The sequence below is a fragment of the Solanum verrucosum genome, unplaced genomic scaffold (genome assembly GCF_900185275.1).
Source record: "Solanum verrucosum unplaced genomic scaffold, falcon-dt-bn FXZP01000085.1, whole genome shotgun sequence".
NCBI classification, from domain to species: domain Eukaryota; kingdom Viridiplantae; phylum Streptophyta; class Magnoliopsida; order Solanales; family Solanaceae; genus Solanum; species Solanum verrucosum.
Window position 1 is genome coordinate 400,667 of NW_026019839.1, and position 23,188 is coordinate 423,854.

The following is a 23,188-nucleotide window of genomic DNA, read 5'->3' on the forward strand; positions in this document are numbered from 1 at the left end:
TATTTTATTTAAACATTCGAACTAATCATATTTCAGATGAGCATCTCAATTACCCTAATTAAGAGATTCAATCAGACATGTTCAATTCAAATTTTGAAGAAAAAATTTGTATGTGTTTTCTTTTACTCGTATATTAGATAGTTAAGTTAATCAAATAAAATATGTCAATTTCTTTAATAATATGTATCAACATCAACTGGAAAATTTCTGGATTTACAACTTATTAAGACAAATACCTATAATTAAAAATGACATATTTTATGTTGTTAACTCAACTACCTAAGTACTAACTAATAGGTGTCCAAGAATATATATATATATATACAAAAAAATCATAAATTTAAATCGAAAATGTCGAATGAAAAACTTTATTAAAAATTAAAGTGTTCAATTAATATCACACTTAATTCGAGTGTCTAAATAAAATTGGATTGGTCATGTATTATCCCTTCTTTTAATGGGTCCTAAACTCACATACATTCCTTAAAGTTCGATTTTCAGGCTCCATAACACAAAGATTTGTTTGATATATATGTATATATTATATATTATATACTCAGAATATAGTAAATAAAAAAGATTATGATGAAAACGCATAAATATATTACATCCTGGCTAGAAATCTTCTTCTTCATTCTTCAATTACTGCCAATATTGTTTCCTTCTCCCAAATCTTGGTTCTCTTTGAAAGCCTAACAAATTAAAAATGTTAACATAATTAATTAATACTATATAGTTAAGTATTTCATCGTTAGTTAATGTAAAAATAAATCATTATTTAGTATTAATTAAACAACTCCTAAATATAAATTAATTACTTAAGGAGGGTACTTGTGTTGATATATTGGTGAAATAAGCTTGAAAGAAGTCCGTGTTCTCCTTTATAAGCTCTCTCCACACTGTAAACATCAAAGTATATATATATGGGTCATAATCCAACAATAAATAAATAAAAAAATCGAAAGAAATAAATATGTTTTATTCAGAGACGAAGATAGGATTTCAACTTTTTAGGTTCTTAGTTTTACATATTTAATGAATTTATTAACACAAATACATTGTATGAGCAAAATCTATTGTATTCAGTCGAACTCACATACGGACTATTAGCTCTGCCCTAATTATATTATTCTCTTTCAACAATATAGTATTTGTCCATAATGGTACTGTCGTACTAACTACAATAATGTTTTAGTGTGACGTGTGAAGTATAAGGTATATTAATAATTTTAGAGATAAAATGTAGGAAAATTTTGTCTTGCGTTTGGTTAGAGGTATTAGACAATCCAGAAATTATTTATCTCACCATTTATACCTTCGCGATGGGATAAGTTATCACCTATACAAAGTAAAAATAACTTATCTCGAAATAATTAACCCTAAGTAACTTGTTCCCGACCAAACGATAAGTTATATATAATGACCTGTTAGTGTTACGAGTGGGCGGATTCTGGCATGTATAGCTAATGTCTTAATGCATTCATCTCTATCCATCCCAAGCACTAAACACCTCTCTATCATATTTTGTACCTGCCATAATAATATTATTATAAGCTAAGATTAGAAAAATCATGCAAAAGAGTATATTGATTATCATAATTAAAAAGTAGTGTGGATCATGTACACGGACAAAATAACTCGTTAATTCCAAAAAATAATCTAAGAAATATGAACCTATCAAACTAAAATTCTAAATTCATCTCTGCTTTCGTAATGAGGCATACCATTCTAATGTAAATATGAGGGTTGCAACACAAACAAGGAAAAATAGTGAGGACAGACATGAACAAAATAACTCGTTAATACTAAAATAAAAATAAAAATATATGAACTTATCATATTAAAATTCTGAATTCATCTCTGCTTTCAAAATGAAGAAAAAGAAAGAATATAGATATGAGATAGGCATACCATTCTAATGTAAGTATGGGGGTTGCAACACAAACAAGGGAAATGGTAGTACTCCTGGTTTTGATGATACATAATTTAGTAACTTTTGAAGGAAATGGACAAAACAAATTAGTAGAATATTTTATTTTAGTCAAGAAGAAGAGGAAAATAGAGAAATAATAAAAATAATAATATTGTAAACAAGTGGGAAAAAGTGCATAAATAGAAAGATATTTAGAGGGGACTATATATATAAGAGAGTGCATTATATTGTTATCCACAAGGTATCTAAGTGAAGGGCCAAAATAGCATATGAAATCCAAACAACACATCAAATCTCATCTTTTAATAGATAAGAGAAAATGAATTCTAAAAAAAAAAAAAAAAAAAAATTGAAAGATGAAGTTTTGATTATAACAACATGTTCGTGGCTTAGGCTATTGCCACTTAAATTCAATTCATGTTAATACATATTTTCTGCTTCTTTTGGACCCATCAATTTATATATGCAACGGTCCCCGCATCCTCATCACCTAAATAATTGCATATGTGAATTTAGTACTATACGTTATGTCAATGGTGAACAATTCTGTAATTTGCAAGTAAATTTTATTTGTTTTTTAAATAATATATTTATGTTTGGGCATCTGAACATATATAATATAAATTGTACCTAGATATTTATGACTCATATTTTAGAAAAAATTATATGTTTGTTCACAATCGTTTATCACGTAGATAAACTAATCACATCTTCCGATTTTTATTTATTTTATACTAAAGTACACCTTACAATAAGCATCAATTGGAAAATGCATCAGATTTTACGGCTTATTAAGGTTGTTAATATATATAATGAAAAGATGTGACATATTTTACGTGGTTAACATATTAATGTAATAATTATGCTTGAGAATGCGTGCAAAAGTTTCTTTTAAAAATAATAATAATTAAGTGTCTAATAGGAATACTTTATTATATATTAAGATGGTCGATCAGAATATATCATAATTCGATTGTCTAAATAAAACTGACAAATATAAAGGGTTATCGCTAATAAACTTTATCATATTTGCTGGTTATAAGGATTTTTTGTTTAACGACCTTAATTATCGGGCATTGCATGTAAGTTAGTGGTAATTAAGTTTATATTTTTAAATTCCATAATCAATTATTAGCTCTCCGCCACCCTTAATTTCCTCAAATTATTTTTTCCTTCATAATATTCATCAATGTTGTTGCAACAACAACAAACACATTAATTAGCTTTAATTTATTGTTGCAACAACAATAGCCTTTGGATTATTTTCCATCTTGTAGATAGGAATCAAAATAAGAAATTAAGAAAACAATATTTCTTCATCCCAAATTGTTCTTTTAATTAATTATTTTCGAGAACCAAATTTGAATTTATTCATTTAAAAAAAATGGAAGCATCAAGGATTCCTTCAAATCCATCATATGAAAGATTACCAACGTCGTTCTACACTTCAACCCCAGCAGAGACAAATAACGCTAATTGGGCGGACCCAAATAATTCATCGGAATTCGAACACCTAAGTTCATCGCAAAAAATTGGATCCCTCATGTTTGTTGGTACCATGGTCTTTGTTCTCATCGTAGGCCTTTTTGCCATGATAGATTTTAGCATGTCAAGAACCGTTAATTACTCGAACTCACAAATCATCGGTATGCATGGAGTCCATTTACAATCAATGTCCATTTCCAATTTACAATCCACGATAAATTCAACGTTCGTAGCAGGATGTAATGTCATGTTCAACATCACAAACAAACGTGACATTGAATATTTTTACGATAAGGGTGTGATTTGGGTAATTTTCGATGAGAAAATCATGTGGACATTACGAACAAACGAATTTTATCAAGCGATAGGAGAGACAACATTGGTTAATGCATCGGCAAGTCCTGCAAAATTAGAGACAGATTTATATGTACCAAGAGCACTTGCAAGTGATAGAAAATTACATGAATGGGAAATGTTTAAGGTGAGATTTGATATATATTATAGAGGTGGTGTAGGAAGAAATGGATTTAATTTGGGTGGATTAAAGTATGATTGTGATGTTAATATGACTTTTGTTGATGAGACTACACTTGTTGGTGGACCAAGTAATTGTATTGGTAGTGTAGAGGATGTAACTACTTGTGATAACTTGTTTTTGTGTTCTAATAATAATTAAAAAAAAAGTGCAAAAAAATTGAGTTTTGAGATTTTTTTATTATATAGTTTGTTGTGAGAGAATTGAGTTTCATAAGTTTGTTTGACTGCCAAATTGATGAGTCATTATATTTCTTGTATATCATTTTGAATAAGACTTGCTTGTTCACTTGTAAAAGAGAATATTTTGTACATATAAATTGGATAAAGTTAGATGTGCTGATTGTGTAAATATTTTACACCTTTACTTCTTTGTTTTTGATTTTGCATTTGGTGTTTGGTATTCATATTGGAGCTCGACCAAATTTTGATTCGCTTCGAAAAGTCACACATTTAAGAGTAAACGCTTCCTAGCAAAGCTAAGATGACTCACATTTGAGACCTTTAATTAAAAATGAAAGAATATTTATCACTCCACCACAACACTTTGTTGGTGCACCATTACTTCAAGTCTTCAACTTGTTAACTACTACCTAAGAAAAAAATAAACCCCTCATCCCACCCCACCCCCACAAATAAATAAATAAATAAATAAATAAAATGATTGCTATATGCCTATTAGGGGTGTACAAAATTGAACCGAAAATCGAATCAAATCGCAAATCGAGAAAAAAAACCCGACTAGTGGTTGGTTTGACTTGGCTTGGTAGTGAAAAAAAAAACTTGACTATATTTGGTTTGGTTTTAACTAAAAAAAAACAACCTGTGACCAAACCAACCCGACATTATATATATATTTTTAAATTTTTTATTTTATACATAAAAATATTTACTTTGATATAATTTTTAAATATTTCTTATACTTTTTCATAGTTTTTATCTTTTAATATATTATTATTTCAAGTTTGAAACTTAGAATTCTAAATGGTTCAATAAATATTATAGTCCACAAATGTTGGTAATTATAATAAAGCTTAAATCAAAATCAAATTAATACTAATGCAAAAAGAAAATCAATTCAACACTAAAAATGGCAATAATATTGAATATTTGTTCTATGGTTTTACATTGGTTTATTCAAATACATAATCTAATTTTAATTTCCTTTAATATTTAGTCATGTAACTAATACTTATTAAACTTATTTTAGCATGATTTAATACTTTTAAATTATGATCATTGTCATTATGACTTGTTAATTTGTAATATTTGTTTTGGCGATTTCATTATTATTATTTTTTTGTTGGATATTTTAATATTATTACTCATATAATATTTTGTGTTATTTTCTTAAGAAACACCTTAGATAGTTGTATTTTGGTAGGACTAAAGAAATATTTGAAGTACAAGTAAATTATATGTTTGTATGAATACTTTACCGGAAAAACTCGAAAATCCAAAAAACCCAAAAAAATCCAAAAAAACCCGAAGTTGAAAAACCCGAGTTTTATTGGTTTGGTTTGATTTATAGATTTAAAAATCCGACACAAATGATTTGGTTTGATATTTGAAAACCCCCAACCAACCCGGCAATGTACACCCGTAATGCCTATATCCATATATATATATATATATATATTCTATTATGATATGTGATGTTTTAGATCTTTTGTTTCTCATTTTCAGAATTCCACTATCCTTATTCAGCCTTTTTCATTTAAATTATCATTTTTCCTTTTGTTTTTCTTCACAAATCTTAGCAAATTTATATACCGGTTTGAATTCTAGACATACATCTGTCGAAATTTCTTGATAGCTAGATATACTTAAACGAAAATAATCTAGTTAAAGGAAATTTAGGATTCTTTTTTTTTTTTTTACATAATATATTTTTCGTTTTTCTATCTTATATTTGTTATGAATATTATAGTTTGTATGAATGTCCATTACTTCTTCTGTGATGTAGATTGTTTATCGAATATATCGTTATTTTAATTAATAGTAAATTATTTATTTAGTTTTGTAAAAAAGATTAAAGATAAGTAAGTTAAGGTCGATCATGTTCATTTCATTTCTACTAAACCACTAAGAAGGGGGTTGTTACAAGTGAAAATTGCTTTTAAATAAATAGAAAACTACAAGCAGGCATCGAAATTCTAAGAGAAGAAGATAAAGATAAGATATGGAATTTTCTGAATGTCCTTTATTTTTGTTATCATTCATGATATAAAAGATTATTGAGCACATAATTATCATGTAACTTAATTTGATATGTTTTATAAATTCATCATAAGAAAACATACATACATACATAAAAGTGAATGCGCATGTTGACCTTCCAATATTGAAATTTCGATTTTATAGTGTAGGACAAATAATTAGATATCAATATAGAACTTTTGCAATAGATCTTTCTTTTCAAATTTGTACAAATACCATGCATGCATCAAATGAATGAAAGTGCAAGAAATTTTTCTCAAATATTCTCACTCTTAATTTCTACATTATTTAATATAAATATATGATATCTGTCTTTTGATAGTTATTATTAATTGCTTGATTAATATGATAGGTCCTTGATTAAATTGTTTAAGGATATGATCATTGAATCGACTCAATTATTGGATTATTATCTTAATAAGTTAGAATTATCATAAACTGTCATATTTAACAAATTCTATTATGATGTTGTGCACCAATGACCTTAAAAAGTTACAATGTAGTTGTAAAGATATTGAATATGAATAAATGCTTGTGGAATTACATAAAATACAATCAATATTATAATTTTTTTTGGAGAACTTGCACGAAACAACCTCATATGAATATATAAAGACTTCAAATTCAATTTTGAATTGGATTGGAGAAGTCCAATAAGGACTTATGCACAACACAAATTTCTCATTAAGAATATGAGATAGTACGTTTTTATTTTTAATGAATTTCCTATAAGAAAATTGTATGTAGTCTAATTATGGGATTAGATTACATACAATTTTATGTTAGATATGAAATATTGTTTAGTTTTAATATATTTTTTATCCGTTTTTAAAAAAAATGTTTTTTTGTCTTTTTCTTTGATTTTTTTTAGTTTCAATTTTGCACTTGATATGTCTAAAACTTCAAAATTTAAGAACATATTTTTAGTTTAAAATCATAAAATTCAAAATTATTGCGAAGTAAGAATTGCATATGTATAGTCTTTTTGTTTCTTTTAAAAAGAATAGTTTATCTATTTATTCTCCGAATTTTATTTTTACTTGTTCGTATTTGATTTAATATATCTCTTAAAAATATATAATTAATAAAATTACAAGTTTATTATATTATTTTTAAAATATAATAAATTTAAAATTTCTAATAATACGTTGAGTACTTAATATTAAGTGTAAAATTAATATTAAAATATATCTATTTTTTTAAAATTACATAAATAAAATAAATACTTATTTTTAGTACTCCCTCCGTTTCACAAAGAATGACCTCCTTTCCTTTTTAGTCAGTTTCAAAAAGAATGACCTCTTTCCTTTTTTGGTAACATTTTACTTTTTGTTTTCCACTTGGCATGTTTAAGATCACAAGATTAAGGACAATTTTGTACATTTGACATAACTTTAATTTAGGACCACAAGATTCAAAAGTCTTCTTTATTTACTTAAACTCCGTGTCAAGTCAAACCAGGTCATTCTTTATGAAACGGAGGGAGTAATACTTATGTAGAGACGAAGTCAACATGGCATGGTTACCTTACCCGCCAAATTTAACCCGCCAAAAGACCTGGGACCCACATAATGGACAAACACCGCCTACTTTGCCTACCGGCCAATGTTATTACCAAAATACCCTCTTAAGAAAATAGTTTCTTTTATTTAATTAAAATAAAATAAATAGGAGAAAATAAACATGCCAATTTATGTACACTTTAATATCATTAAAGGATATATTAATAATCTGATCAGAATTCAAGATATGCTATGAAGTGAGTATATCTTTTATATTAATTTTAATGGAGAAATGCATAGCTTTTAAGATTTTTTTCTTTTTATTGTTTGAAAAATAAATAAATATATCTTTTTAAATGATTATATATTATATATAGAAACATCACAATTAAAATATAAGTTTGGGATGATAAATTGTTTGTGATTTGTAGGCACACCATATTTAAATTTTTCTTAGCCATATACTTTTAGTTTGTGTGAATATTCTTCATTTAAGTATACTTTTAGTTTGTGTGAATATTCTTCATTTAAGTATGAAAAACTTCTTTTTATCTCGTCATAAGCCTAAATGGTAATTACTTGAGCTAAACTATCAGCTTTACCTCATAAGATTCAAAGATCAAAATATTTGAATCACTTTTTTTTGGGTAATTATACTTTTGATCCGTCAAATATATTTGAATATACTCAACATATTTAACATTCAATTTATTTAAATATATGATATTCGTCCTTTATATATAAAAAATATGTTCATTCTAAACTATTTTAAAATTACACCTCAAATATAGAATAATATTACTCCCTCCGTTTAAAAAAAATGACCTTCTTTCCTTTTTAATTTATTTAAAAAAGAATGACCTCTTTCATTTTTTGGTAACATTTTAATTTCAACTTTCCACATGATATATTTAAAACCACAAGATTGAAGGATAATTTTGTACATTTGACATAACTTTAATTTAGGACCACAAAATTCAAAAGTCTTTTTTATTTTCTAAAACTTCGTGCCAAGTCAAATCATGCCATTCTTTGTGAAACGAAAGGAGTATAAGTTTAACGTAACAAATGAACAATTAAATGATAAAACCATTAATATTTCATGAAATTTGTAATCATTCCCTAGTAAAGGAATTAAAATTGCAAATGCAAGCAATTGAAAGTTAAAATGTAGTTAGTAAGACATCATAACCAAATAAAACAAGAATTTACTAATACTTAATTAGTAAGTGATAAAAAAAATGCTAGTATTAACCCTTTTTCTTTAGGGGCATTAATGTAAAAAAGCAAAACACCCCATCTTCAGTAGTGATTTTTTATTTTTTTAAAAAGAGAATCTAGAAAGGATCATGTTGGTGGGAAAACCAAAGAATATATTATATACATATAAAGAAAAAAAAATCAAAATTTTTGAGAAGAAAAGTCCTGCAAAATCCAGAAAGGAGAGCGTGATTCCAGCCATTTTTGCTTTTACAATCCTTCAATATCTCGTTTTGTGGGTCCCACCCCACCCCCAACCCCACGCCCACCCCAACAACATTTTTGTCACTATTCTTTTTCAATTCTTCATCTTTCTGCAGTTTCTTGTAGGTAAGCATTCCCAAGATTGGATTTTTTTTAAAAAAAATTGTGGGGTTTTGATTTGACTTGCATAGGGATTTGCAGGATCAAGATGGGTTCATTTTCTTGAAGAAGTTCAAGTTAAAAAGCTGTCTTTACACCCCTTTTTAAGTTCTTGGTTTTGGGTAAGCTTTATTTTTTAGTATTTGTTATTGCAGATTCAGATTCAGATGAAAAGCTTTATTGTTGCTCTTGTGTTAGTATATAGTTCTAGGAAGATCAAGATTTGGTATGTAATTTGTGTTATGGACAGTTTTATATGTTAGATTGATTGAAATTAGGAGTCAAAATCCCCACTTGTTTGTTTCATAGAATGGATTTCTCAGAATTTATGGTTTGATCAAAGCATTTTCTTGTTTCCGAAGTTTCTGGAAGTATTGTAGATTTAGACATAGTGTTTCCGCTTTGCGTATGTAAGTTGGTTTGTTGTCTCTCTATTTTTACAAATTTGCAGGCTTATCTTTGCTTGAACTTTGGGGGAACTTCCTATGGTGAATTTTCGATTGAAATTTGTATACCACATTGCATTTTGTTATATGAACTTTTAAGTGTGGAGGAGTGACCTTCTAAATTTGTAGAGATAATGGAATAGTTTTGTTTGGAACCAGAAAGTAAAGGGTCCTCGTTTCGGCCAATCGTGTCCTGAAATTAGTGGCTTTGCCTAGACGAAGGAAAGATTGTATTTTCCCTCCAACAGTGGAAAGAAAAGGGCGGGTGGTGTGGGGGTTGGATGTAGCAAGCTATCCATCCAAGTTTGTTTGGGAGTCCTTAGGTTTATTATGGTATTGTTATTTCCGTGCATTCGAGGTTCCATCAGAAAAATGATTGGTTTGATTTATGTATTTTGAAAAGCAACATTGTTTTCAGATTTTGTGTATCATTTTTATAAAAAATGAAATACATAGATATTCTGGCAGAAATGGATGGATTAGAAGGGGGTTTGGTTCTTCATCACCGGGAGGAGATGAATGGAGATCTTTTCATCTAAAACAAGATACAGTGAGTCTTATGGATCTAAATCTTGTAAAGGGTGAAGTGGAACTTTAAAGTTTCACACGGTTGTTTTTTCAAAGCAAAAAAAAGAGGAAACATCATGACTACTGTGGTGGATGCACTTGTCAATCTGTCACAATCTTTGTGGTTAGTTGAAAATGATCAGAGCATATAATCGCGAGCCGTGAGGTGGCTTAAGACGACTCCTTTCATTTTTTAAGATAATATTTCTCAAACAACTTTAATTTCTACAATTAGCCATGCATCTCAGTTTAAATAGAGAGTATGATGAGTAAATGTGGTTACTAAACTTTGATTGGTGTTAAATGACCTTTTTATTGCTTATATCCATGTCTTTTAATCATTGCTGTTGACCTTTGATCCAATAATTCTGGGTTTACAAGGTTTATATCGTGTCCTTAATCTGCAGGTGAATTTGCTCAGTATCTGTGTAGACTTTTCCTTGGAAAATGTATAGAGGCAATGGCAATGGCACTCACACTGAACTTCCTATTTTCGTGGATGCGAATGGTTTCCAGTATCCTCCTAGTGCACCAAATCAACTTCAATTATTCGGAAGCTGTGAGTTTCTCTTCTATTAGCATATGTAAATTGGATTGTGAGCTGTTCAGTATTTGTAATTCATACTCAACAGCATGACAAGTATAAGTATCTGTTTATTTTTTCGCTTTTCAATCTATTGAACACTTTGCTGCTGTATCTTTATTTGTTCACAAAGATGCTTTTAGCTGTAAAGCTCTGCAAAATTGTCGGAAATGGGTTTTGAACATTGTTTATTGTTATCGATTCTATGAACTTTCTGAATCACTATAACTATTATGAACCTTCAATGGGCATACCAAGTTGCAGGTGTACAGTTAATCGTGGCCTACCAAATTTGATAGAACGGCATTGAGTTTTGTTTCAGAATTCTTCTCTTGTTTCCAGTGTTGCAGTTTAGCTACCTCTTGCTAAGCCTGTAGTTTGGATTTCGCTTACAATTAGGATTTAGGGGTCTTTCATGTACTTATCAGTACAAAAGGATGAGGAAAAATTGAAACAAATAAGCTAAGGGAACCTCAAATGCTCTTATATATTTATCAGCATTTCAAGTTTTTTTAAATTTGAGTGACTTCATCTGTATTAAACTATTTGGTAAGTCTTATCTTGTCTTTCTACTACTGATGCTGCAATTCTGACATTTCTCATGGGATCTTTTTAATCTTTTTGAAAAGGTCTCATGAACACCTTTTTTGGGTGTCTTTCAGAAGTGTATCTCAAGTCCTTTTTGGTATTTGTACTAAGCCTTGGGTTGTGCTCATGAACACATTTCTCTTAGTTTTATCTTACAGCCATTATTGGGCCGTAATGTTGTATTTGTACTAACAAGCCTTGGGTTGTGGTTGGTAAGTCAAGATTTACAGGAAAGGCCAAAGGTAGTAGCAAGCATATCTCAGCTATTCAACGTCTTAAGCAGGTGGGGGTAAGGATGCGGGGAAGAGGAACTGAAAATAGAGTTGGAGTTTGTTGGGAAATCTATGCCTTAAATATAGCTTTAGCCTAACTTCAATAATATGGTTTATGAATTGGAGTTAAAAGTTGTCCTGTATTAACTGACATAGCAAATACTGGAACATTTGTGTACTATCAATAATATATTTGAGGAGCATACCAACTCTGATTAGAAGAGGAAAACTTCATTATTATAGATTTCACACCTAAGTTTATGCTCGAGGATATCAAGAGTCGCTGGGATCTTGCAACAAAATTCTAGAGGCATCACTCAATTTCTAGTTCGATGTTTCTGTGAATTTGTTCTAGGCATGCTAGTCTTTCTGCACCACTAATAAACTCATACTGATATGTAGTTTGCTATATAGAAGTGTTTACAATGTGCTCTTTCTTTTGCTACAGTGCCACTTGGATCCACTGCTGATCCTGTAAATTATTTTGTAAATGAGCATGCTACGCCCATGATTCAGCATAATCGAGGCAGGGACTCAGGTGTTTCCAGGCAGCAGAAGCTTCAATTTTCCTTGAATCATAATTTGGTTCATGATGACACTGAACGGCCAGCAAATGTTCCTGCCCAAAATCCTGTATCTACTGGTTTAAAGCTATCGTATGATGACGATGAACCCAACTCTTCTGTCTCTTCTGCAAGTGGAAGTATCAATGCATCAGCATCAGTTATAATGTCTCTTAGTGACAACATTAAAACAGAAATGGAACGCCAGAAGAAAGAATTTGATCAGTATCTTAAGACTCAGGTATGGTACAACATTTTCCTAACATCTGATAGAATTGCTTTTCTGCATGAACTCTTTTTTTTGGAGGGTGGGGGATTGGGGGGGCGGGGGTGAGAGAGGATTCTTTGATTTGCTTAACCGAAATGAAAGAATATATGTTTTGATACATATGTTTGTACTCACACAAGAACTTGGTAATATTGTCTACCTGCTTCCCACAGTCTGTAAGGACTTGAGCTAGATGAATTTGTTCTCCAACATAAATGGCCCTCTTAGGAAAGTGCCAAAGTTTGTACCGTTTACTCACTTTTTATTATGCTTGATTCTTATTTCTTATTTTTCTTCTTCTTTTTTGATATAAAGACAGACAAGGACACTATATGTCCAACGGGGTTCACATCATCATTTACAAGTCAGCTTAGGGACATAGTCTCCCAAGATACTCCCTACACTAAAGAATCGGAAAACTTCGCTAAACAATGCACAACAATAGTAAAGGGTCTAAGAATCTATACAAAATCTACTTTCTCCAAAGTAGAAGCCGTATGCCAAATCTGCTCACATGTGTCAGTCACGTTCACTCCCCATGGGGCACACATTTTCTTTTTGAGTAGGTCGATCACATCCTTTGCATAGGACAAGATTTACACTTTTCTCCTTCTGTTTTGTATGGCCTTCTTAACACCCTCAACATGGTTTCACACATATGGACCGGTGAATTTGGAAGTCGACATAGTACATGACTGAACTATCCACCTTCTCTCATTTTATCCTCAATGTGTGCTACTTGCAACTTCTGCCTAATGCAGTCATGTTTAATGTTGTCTATTCTTGTATAGATGCATATCCATCTTATCATCCACTTCTTTGCAACACTCATTCTGTAATTGTATTGATCTTTTAACTATTCTATAGAACTTAATTTTCACTTTGTTAGGCATCATTTTATCACATCTATTCACCTTCAGACAATCATATTTTAATGGCCAAATACATAGTTAGCCCCTCAATATTTGCACCAATTATCAGATAAGACACCTAAACTATTCTATCGATCATATAAACACTTCTACTTGGCAGAGGTTTCTCTTGAACACTCGGGATCCAACATGCCACATGCATGACATGCACTTGTTGAGTATGTGTCAGATCAACCAATCAACTAATGACTATTTTTTAAGAAAGCAAATAAAACTTTTGAATCTCGAGGTCTTAAAGTAAAGATATGTAGAATGTACCAAAATGTCCTTTAATCTTGTTGTGTTAAACATGTCAGGTGGAAAGTTGAAATTAAAGAATTGTCAAAAAAGGAAAGTAAGACAAACAAATTGAAACGGAGAGAGTACCGAGTTTGGGCTACCATTCTCCTGAAGGCTGAAACATTGAGCCTAGATTACACTTTGGTTTGTATTACTTATAAATAAAGACATATCTGTGGTCTGGAAGCAGTAAGAAATTAACATATTTGGTGTTATTTTTAGAATTGGTCGGACGCCCACCTATGATACTGTGGTCTTATTAAATAAAAAGAAACAATATGCAGCATCTTTGTAGAAAGACATTATAAAATGTGTGGATGATTAAGGAATTAACAAGGCCTGTGGTTTTTTTCCTTTGAAATTAGTCAAACATACACCTACATATATTTTATTCACTATAAAAACAGAAATAATACCTAGCGTCTTTGAAATGAAGTTACAACATGTGCGGGAAGAGCAATGAATTTGCAAAATGTTAGTGTTTTATTAAATTGGTCCGATATTGTGAAAAAATATATAATTTCTATGAGTATCAAGTAGGATTATGTTCACCTAGGTATGTACAAATTATTGCAATATCTTATGTAACCCAATTTAATTTGATGTTGTTAATTGCTTTTACCTTTTACAGGAAGAAACTTGGGCTAGAGGTGTTAGAGACATAAAGCAGAGACATATGGCTTCGTTACTGAGTGCAGTCGAGAAGAATGTTGGCACTAAGTTGCAAGAGAAGGATATTGAGTTAGAGAACATAAATCGAAAGAACAGAGAACTAGTTGAACGGATGAAGCAAGTTACAGCTGAGGTGCAAAATTGGTGTTACAGAGCCAAGTGTAACGAATCTTTAGTCAACACATTGAAAACGAACCTTCAGCAAGCGATGCAATCTGCTGAACAAGGAAAAGAAGGGATGGGAGACAATGAGCTAGATGATGCTGCATCCTACATTGATCCAAACAATAGGCTCAGCAATATCCCTAGTGGTTCTGGTAAGTGTACATCGACGAAAAAGGGGATTATCTGCAAGGTATGCAAATTAAAGGAGGTATCCGTCTTATTGATGCCTTGTAGACACTTGTGTTTGTGTAAAGATTGTGAAGGATTAGTTAGTGTATGTCCTATCTGCCAGTTGATGACAACTGCTAGTGTTGAAGTGTTCTTGTCTTGAAATATGAACAAAAATAAGACTAAGGCACAAAAAATAATCTCATACAGATTTTAGATAATTGTTGTGGATTTATTGTATAGAAGCAACTTCTTGAAATTGGAGTTTAACTGTCATGGTTCTTCTTGATGCTTCATTAGATTAATTTGGTCATCATATTTTCTACTTTAGTGGCCCTTTGCAACCAAATATTATATATTTGTTATTGAAATGCAACTTGAGTACTCCACTTTGAGGATGAACATCTTTATTGTGTGCATCCTCAACTCGTCTTCATTGTGTCAATTGAACACTTCAGCTTACGAAATGAGCATCTAGACACCTCTAAAATTTATGTCACGTCAGTATGGGGTGTTCTCGACACACAGTAGAGATGAGTTGAGGTGTCTAGATGTGCATTTTCAATGCCAAAGTGCTTAGTTGTCGGTAGATCTCAAGTTAAGGTGTCTATATATGTAATATGCCATCTAAAAACCCAATGTCAATAAACGGGTGAAGCCAGATAAGGCTAACGAACCCTCTTCAATGAAAAATTACATTGTTTATACATGATTAAAATTACTTTTTTATGTATATATAATAGATGTTGAACCCTAATGAGTTTTTTGTGTGTTTACTTTTCATATTTTGAACTCTTTTAGTGAAAGTCTTGGATCTGCCACATTTAATCGAACATAATAAGAAAAAATGTGCTTTCAATATAAAAAGTTAGTCCTTCATGAATTCAAAGCTCCAAGAGTAGTTTGAATAACAAGTTGGTTTTAATATGAATCCATTGAAATTTGTTAAAGCAAACAGTTTGTAGGTTAATTTTCTCTGAAATGTAGAGTTACAAATTATAGGAGTATTTACAATTACTAACTTACATTTGATCATATAATTTGTATTTTGTTTTTTGTTCTCATTCAGTATTCAATGTTTGATATTCATATCGAAGTCCGATTAAATTTGGATTCATGCTCAATAATAGTAATTTCTTGATTAGTTTAATGCTTAACATGTGGCAAATAATAATATTGACTATTCAATGTTGTGAACAAATAATAATATTGAAATGAAAAAGAGATGTGAACACCCTTAAAGAGAAAGCATATAAAATGAAGTTACTATTTAATCTTGTGAACTAGAGTAATAATATTGAAATAAAAAGTAGATGTTAGCGTATATGAGTAGCTAATCAATGAATGAATATAAAGGAGATCTATATTTTGTTTGGCATGTTAATATCATATGGCAAATTTTAAATTGAACTTTGCCTAACCCCAATTACTACTTTAATAGGAAGTGAACCTAGAGTTTTAATTTAAGTACTTTTAACTCAAGGCATGGACATGACCAATTCCAATTGTGTTCTATCCCCTTGAATTTTTTTAACTATATATATAGTTCTGATTAATTGCATATATATATAATGGGATAAAATGCTTTGCTTGAATGGTAAGAAGTAATTATCAATGTTGCTTTACAAATATTTGTTGTCTTGAAAGATGTTTATGTTTACCAAAAATTATTTCACATTTGGCATGTTAGTCAAATTGTTATTGGAATATTATTTTTTATAATCTCATCGACTTTATAACAATCAAAAAATAGAATATACAGAGCGATAAAAACTATATTATCGTTTTAAAAAATATTTATATAATCTATTCATTTATTAGGTAATTACGAATCAAACTATATTGTCGTTTTAAAAAATATTTATATAATCTATTCATTTATTAGGTAATTACGAATCAATCTATGTGATGGACATTGACTAGTATTCCAAAAAAAAGGATAGCTAACTCGTTATGATATGTTAAATTATAGTAATGATTATTTATTTTTACTGATCGACGTATATAACTTATATCCCATATATATACTTCCTCATGAACAGACTCAAATGTGATTAGTTTTGCGTAAATTTTGGTGGTTAAGTTCAATGGATTAAAATCCAATATTATTACCCCATTAATTAGTTGGGTAAGTTGATTTTTGATCGATCTGTCAAAATAATTACATTCATTAGCTTAATATATAGTTTTTTTTAATTAAGAAATTATATATTATATGTATATCATATAAAAAAATAATATATTCTGTAAATGAATGAATATACAATTAGTTTGCGCAATTATTAAGTACAGAACTTAAAGATAATTAACAACTCATTTTTTTTATATATGAGCTAGAGTTCAAGGAAAGCCAACTATTTATCCAAAAAATATATGTTCTTTATCTTTATTGTCCAATATTAATTGTTAATCATAGAGTTTCTTTTAATTGATTTTTCATCTGGTGATCGGTATCTATTTTGTAGCTTGACTATTTTGAATTCACTCCGCGTAAGGCCTCCCGATTAAACATTTTTTCATACTCAGGGCTCGAACCCGAAACACCCTAATTAAAGGAGGAGCAACTCCATCTACTGCATCACATTTTTTTATGGTAATGTTTTAATAACATTGAATATAATTGGTTAGGTGCAAATCTTTTACAATCATTTATTATTAATATTTCTAATCTAACAGAAATGCATGTGCACTGTGCTTGCATTTATCCAATGTATCTCAACACGTTGTTTGTTTGTTTATTATTTAAATATTTCAATGATCTCTGCTTAAATTAAATTAACCATGAGTCTCCCTTTGTTGCCGGTTCATGGAATCAATATCTATAAAATAATGACAATGATTATAGAAACTAAACTTAAATGAGTATAAGAAACTAAATATAATAAAGATTTGTAAGCTATAAAATAGAAGTAATGATTAGAGCCGTCAATATGGGCTAGGCCTATTGGGCCGATCTGGCCTAATCCGTAATTTGATAGGGTTGGACTACGATTTTTGGAGTCCATTTAAGAAAAGGGCTTTTTAAGCCTGACCTGAATAAGCCTGCCGATTTGTGAGGCTTGAGAAATATGGATAGGGCCGTCCCATGGGTCAAATAAAAATTAATTAAAAAATAAAAATAAAATAGAGTATTAAAAATAATAAGAATCTAAACTCAAAATCTTTTTAAAGTTTGAAATATTTCAATTTAAATATAAATTATGTTTATAAAATATGTACTACATAAAATAAAAATTCCCACATAGGTTGTAGCCTATGGAATATTGTGTTTTATTATGATCATTAGAAAACAATTAGATTAATATTTCTATATAGCTATTTATGCTTTTAATTAAAATCAAACTTCATAAATATTATAAAGATAATTTTATTTGTGGATTTGATTAACGAGTAGTAACACTAACACAATGTAATATTGTCTTCTCGATATTTATGATAATATTTTTTAATTATAATTTAATTTAAAAAAATTATAAAAAATATACTTTTTAAAAAAAGGGCTGGCCCGACAAATTCCGTAGCCCGTGTATTTGTGGGCTGGGCCAACCATTTTCTGGCCTACGCCAAAAATGGGCTAGCCCGACCTGACCTGTAAAATTTCAAAGTTTGTATGGGTTAGTCCGGATGGGGTGGGCCAACCCATATTAACAGCTCTAGTAATGATTATTAGCAGCTGTCATGAGGATTAGAAAAGGTATCACAATAAGAAAAATAATTGTTTATCATTATTTTATAAGAAAATAATCTTTCCAGATTTTTTTTGTCCGTGTAAAATTAAAGATCTATTATGTGTAAAATGAAAATCTATAGTAAATAAGACATAAAATTAAAAATAAATTTGTATGGACTATAAAATCAAATCCACTTCCGTAACACTAGTTTAATTCTATTAAACAAGTTTTGACTTCTTAAAACAATAAAAAAGGATGCTTAAGCGAAGAATGATATATGATTTTAAAAAAAAGATAATTTGTACTAAGCTTTCTTTATGTGTAGGATTTGGGAAAGAACCGGATCATAAGAGTCTATTGTACACAATTGTACTCTATATTTTTGTAAGAAACTATTTTCACTTCGAATTCGTGATCTTTAGATCATGTGACACAAGTTACCAGTTACATTAAGGCTTCCTTCAATATAAATCTAGAATTGTCACATGATAAATAAAGTCTAAAATTTAAAGAAGAAACGACCAAGTTTTGTTTTGAAAAATTTCTCATGATTTTTTAAAATAAAGTATTGCTATAGATACGAGAAAATGACATAAATGGTCCCTAAACTATCATAGTAGGTCTAAAATAGTCCCTTAACTATACACTTAATGGATATGGTCCTTTAACTATCCACTTTTTATACCCTCCGTTAACAAACGTCGTCATTCAGTACTCTCTCTCTTGATTTTCTTTTTCCCTCCTCTTTTCTTCATTGTGAGACGCTACAGTCAAGAAAACCCTAGATTCATTTCATCAGATTTGACCATTATTGAAAGCTCAAGACAATGATTTTACGACCAGAAGGTGGTACAACTCCTCCGTATGGTACGTTTTCTAGAGTTCAAGCAGTGGCGTAGCCAGGAATTTTATAAAGAGGGTCTAAACTTTGAATAATATTTTTTTTTAAAAAGCGATGATTTATAGAGATTCTATTTTTAATAATATTGTGATATAATTTAGGTAAATGGGTCTCCTATGTATAGAAAAAGAAAACCTTATTCCAAAAGGAAAATGTATTAAAATTAAAAAAAATCTTATTCCACAAAGGAAAAAGGTATTAAAATATAAGGAAATCTTATTCCACAAAGAAAATGTATTAAAATATAAGGAAATCTTATTCCACAAGGAAAAGGTATTAAAATTTAAGGATTTTTTTTCAATTAAAACCTTATTCCAAAAGGAAAATGTATTAAAATTTGAGAAAAAAGTATTAAAATATAAGGAAATTTTATTCCACAAGGAAAATGTATTAAAATTTAAGGAAATAATTCAATTTTAATTGAAAAAAATATCCTTATTGGAGGTGAGATTCGAACTTGGGTCACTAAAGGCAAACATAACACTATTTACCACCAAACTACTGAATATTTATGTTAAACTTATGCATGTTTATTTATTTACATACTTCAAGAAGGCAAAATAATTACAGAAAAATGAAAACGCTCATGCAAGGAATCGAACTGGGGCATTGAGTGGGCTAGCGACAACTCTAACCATCTCCACTATGGGTTACTTTGTTATTTCAGCATGTCCAAAATATCATATATACCAATATAAGTCAAAACTTTACGTGTATATATCGTATAATTTTTCGAACAAGGGTGACAAGGTGGCTCCGCCCCTGAGTTCAAGTCTTTACTTGTGTGAGGTTTTGTTGTACAAAAGAAAATATCAATTTTTTAAAAAAATCATTTTTGTTTATAGATTCTATACACAATGCCATAAAAATCAGCATCAAAGTAACCCACGGTGGTTTGATGAAGCACCAGCCTAAAAAACATTATTTTGGGGGTCGTGTTCAGCTCATTGACCATGTTGATGTTTCAGAAATAAAGTTATCTCAATTCAAGAATATGGTTGAGATATGTGGATATGATAATGAGTCAGTCGTATTTTGGCACAAGTATGGTAGACTCGGTGAAAAAATGAGGCTTGTTTCAACTAATTTTGAATTATAATGTATGTTAACGGTGTTTGTTAACAATTTTTATAAAAAGTGATATAGACCAAACTTGACAAAAGGGTGGCAGTTAAGTGTATAGTTAAAGGACTATTTTAGACCTACTATGATAGTTTAGGGACCATTTATGTCATTTTCTCTTATTGATACACTAAATTGTGACTATTTTAGACCTACTATGATAGTTTAGGGACCATTTATGTCATTTTCTCTTATTGATACACTAAATTGTGAATATTCATTTGTTTTCTGAATAGACTTGCATCAAGTAAATAACTTACAAATAGCTCAAATAGAGAACTTGCAAGCAACATCATCTAGTGCTCACAAATGACAAGCATGTCATCTAACATATGGATAGCATGCACACATGACACTCGAAAACCATGCCATGAGACACACGGTGCGCATGCACAAGGATACGTGACATTCATGCAAGGCGACACGTGTCACAAAACTTGACTTGCCTCGTGACACTGTCCTTGATTCCCACAAATTATGGTTATTGTATGTGATTAGATTATTTTTTTACCAAATATGACTTCTATCAAACAAAGAAAGATCAATTTAACTTTCTAAAATAAACATGTCAAAATATGACTTAATAAATATACAAACCTGTCACGATTCAAAATGGACTTGATGACACTCGTCTATTCCCACCAAGACAAGTTTGCATCAACCCAACAAAAAGAAAGAAACGCAGAAAATAAAACAAGAACGAGATAAAAGAGGAAAACTTATTCATTCGATAATAACCTCAAAACCTAGTTGTCACGTGTACAAGTCACTAATATATAAAGTGTGGAAATGAAAGATAATTACAAGTCTCAATGTCTTTGATTCTAGAATAGAACAAAACATAAATTAAGTCAAGAAGTCCACCGGAATGACAGACAACTACCTTTCAACAGTTCTTCGACAGGCCTTAGAAATAGAATAAGAAGAAGAGCAATCACACAGGTGTAGAAGCAAGGAGTGAATACCAAACAACACGGTACTCAACAAGCAACCTGATAAACAAGACACATCTAGCTAGAAAATAAATACTCTTATCATCTCAACCGAGCCTCTTCAAACTACAATTTGCATAGAAACTAGTTCAACCTAAATGTGCTACCATACACAGTTCATAAGACTTAGCCACACAGTTCATAAGACTTAGCCACACAGTTCAGTAGTCATAGTTCAACAACCAATGCGTATCAACTATGCCAATTACAAGTAACAAGTAGATCAATCACAAGTAACAAGTACATCAAATAATAATAGTGAACCATTTCCCTTCGGCACAGTATCACTACCTGGAATCATTTCCCATCGGCTTGATATCTCATCACTAACTGGAACCATTTCCATTCTGCTTTATATCATATCACTTGCCGAAATTATTTTCCTTCGGCATGATATCACTAGTCGAAACAATTTTTCATCGGCTTTATATCACATCACCAGCCGGAACAATATCCATTCGGCTTTATATCATATCAATTGCTGGAATCATTTTCCTTCGGTGTAATATCACTAGCTGGAACAATTTTCCATCGACTTTATATCACATCACCTGTCGGAGTCATTTCCCTTTGACATAATATCACTAGCCGGAATCATTTTCCATTGACTTTATATCACATCAGTTGCCAGAATCATTTCCCTTCGGCATAATATCACTAGCTGGAATCATTTCTCATCGGCTTTATATCACATCACTAGCTGGAACCATTTTCATTCGGCTTTATGTCATGTGTTTCAACACGGTGTACAACAATTAATGCACATAAACAATTCACACCATAAGGAAGAGACAACAATTCAAGCAATTCAAAGTCTACATTCATGCCATCAAAACATTTCATCAATCAATCAAATAGGGGCCACAACAATTCATAAAATATTATGATCCATACGTTACCTTTTAATCAATCCCTTTTTTATTCATTAAGATTAATCAAGTGGAACAATGAACCCACCACCTCATTTCCATTACTCATCAACACACAATGAAGGGAAATACACGATTTTACTAGATTTACAAGGTTTAGGAGATCACTTGCATTAATTCAATCAAATAGTCAATCCAAGACTTGAGTCTTCCCCTTCCAAAACTTGAGTCTTCCCCTTCCAAACAACGTCCAAAGCCACACAATCTAATTCAATTAAGTAATCACAATAAGATTACGGAACTAACAATACCCATATCATACTTTTTTAAAAAATGGGTCAACTCAAAAACCAAATTCCAAAAATGAGGTTTGAATCCGAAAATCTTTACTTGAAGAAGTTACCCAAGACATTTGAAACTCATTGGTGAAAACCATTTTGAAAAAGAATTTAAAATTAGTTCACAATCACCATTTTAGTTTAGAACTCAAGTTCTTATAAAACATTGCCATTTTCCAATCAAAATCTCAAGTTTTGATATTAAAATCCATAAATAATCAAAGGGAATTGAAGTTTTAGGGCAATAAAAGCCCAAAAAATTTTAGCACAAGAAATCTCTTCAGAATCACCTCCTAGGGTTTTACAAAGCTCAAAATGGAGAGAAATGGCAGGCAAAACCCCCCCTCTAATGTCGCTTAAGCGCATTAGTTTCGCTTAAGCGAACCCTGCAAAAACTGGGGGTTTCACTTTGCTAACCAAGCTCCGCTTAAGCTTCCATCGCTAAAGCGATCCCTGGTTCGCTTAAGCGATCCCTGGTTCGCTTAAGCGAACCCC

General features: G+C 30.5%; 3 protein-coding genes across 3 annotated transcripts in view; 2 read left to right on the forward strand and 1 right to left on the reverse strand.

The window, feature by feature from the left end:
* The window catches only part of LOC125815695 (protein NSP-INTERACTING KINASE 3-like), a 451,704-nt gene that overhangs the window by 172,718 nt on the left and 255,798 nt on the right, over nt 1-23,188 (forward strand). The gene's annotated exons all lie outside the window — the stretch shown is intronic.
* LOC125815987 (uncharacterized) lies at nt 589-2,072 on the reverse strand. Its single transcript, XM_049495570.1, has 4 exons — nt 1,912-2,072; nt 1,425-1,530; nt 819-899; nt 589-692 (listed from the first exon to the last, which is right to left on the reverse strand). The coding sequence occupies exons 1-4, from the start codon at nt 1,981-1,983 to the stop codon at nt 643-645; spliced, it is 309 nt and encodes a 102-aa protein (XP_049351527.1). The 5' UTR covers nt 1,984-2,072; the 3' UTR covers nt 589-642.
* Nucleotides 9,073-15,021, forward strand: LOC125815826 (E3 ubiquitin-protein ligase BOI-like). The gene is made up of 4 exons (XM_049495385.1): nt 9,073-9,419; nt 10,718-10,869; nt 12,202-12,557; nt 14,427-15,021. Exons 2-4 carry the CDS (start codon nt 10,758-10,760, stop codon nt 14,961-14,963), a joined length of 1,005 nt encoding a protein of 334 aa, XP_049351342.1. The 5' UTR covers nt 9,073-9,419; nt 10,718-10,757; the 3' UTR covers nt 14,964-15,021.

Bases quoted from the DNA above. Each gene is read 5' to 3' on its own strand.
- LOC125815987 (XM_049495570.1), bottom strand. From the start codon at position 1,983: ATGTATCATCAAAACCAGGAGTACTACCATTTCCCTTGTTTGTGTTGC. The intron at 1,531-1,911 runs GTATGCCTATCT...TTATTATGGCAG, and splicing joins CCCATACTTACATTAGAATG to GTACAAAATATGATAGAGAG. The intron at 693-818 runs GTAATTAATTTA...TTAATTTGTTAG, and splicing joins AACACAAGTACCCTCCTTAA to GCTTTCAAAGAGAACCAAGA.
- LOC125815826 (XM_049495385.1), top strand. From the start codon at position 10,758: ATGTATAGAGGCAATGGCAATGGCACTCACACTGAACTTCCTATTTTC. The intron at 10,870-12,201 runs GTGAGTTTCTCT...CTTTTGCTACAG, and splicing joins ACTTCAATTATTCGGAAGCT to TGCCACTTGGATCCACTGCT. The intron at 12,558-14,426 runs GTATGGTACAAC...TACCTTTTACAG, and splicing joins ATCAGTATCTTAAGACTCAG to GAAGAAACTTGGGCTAGAGG.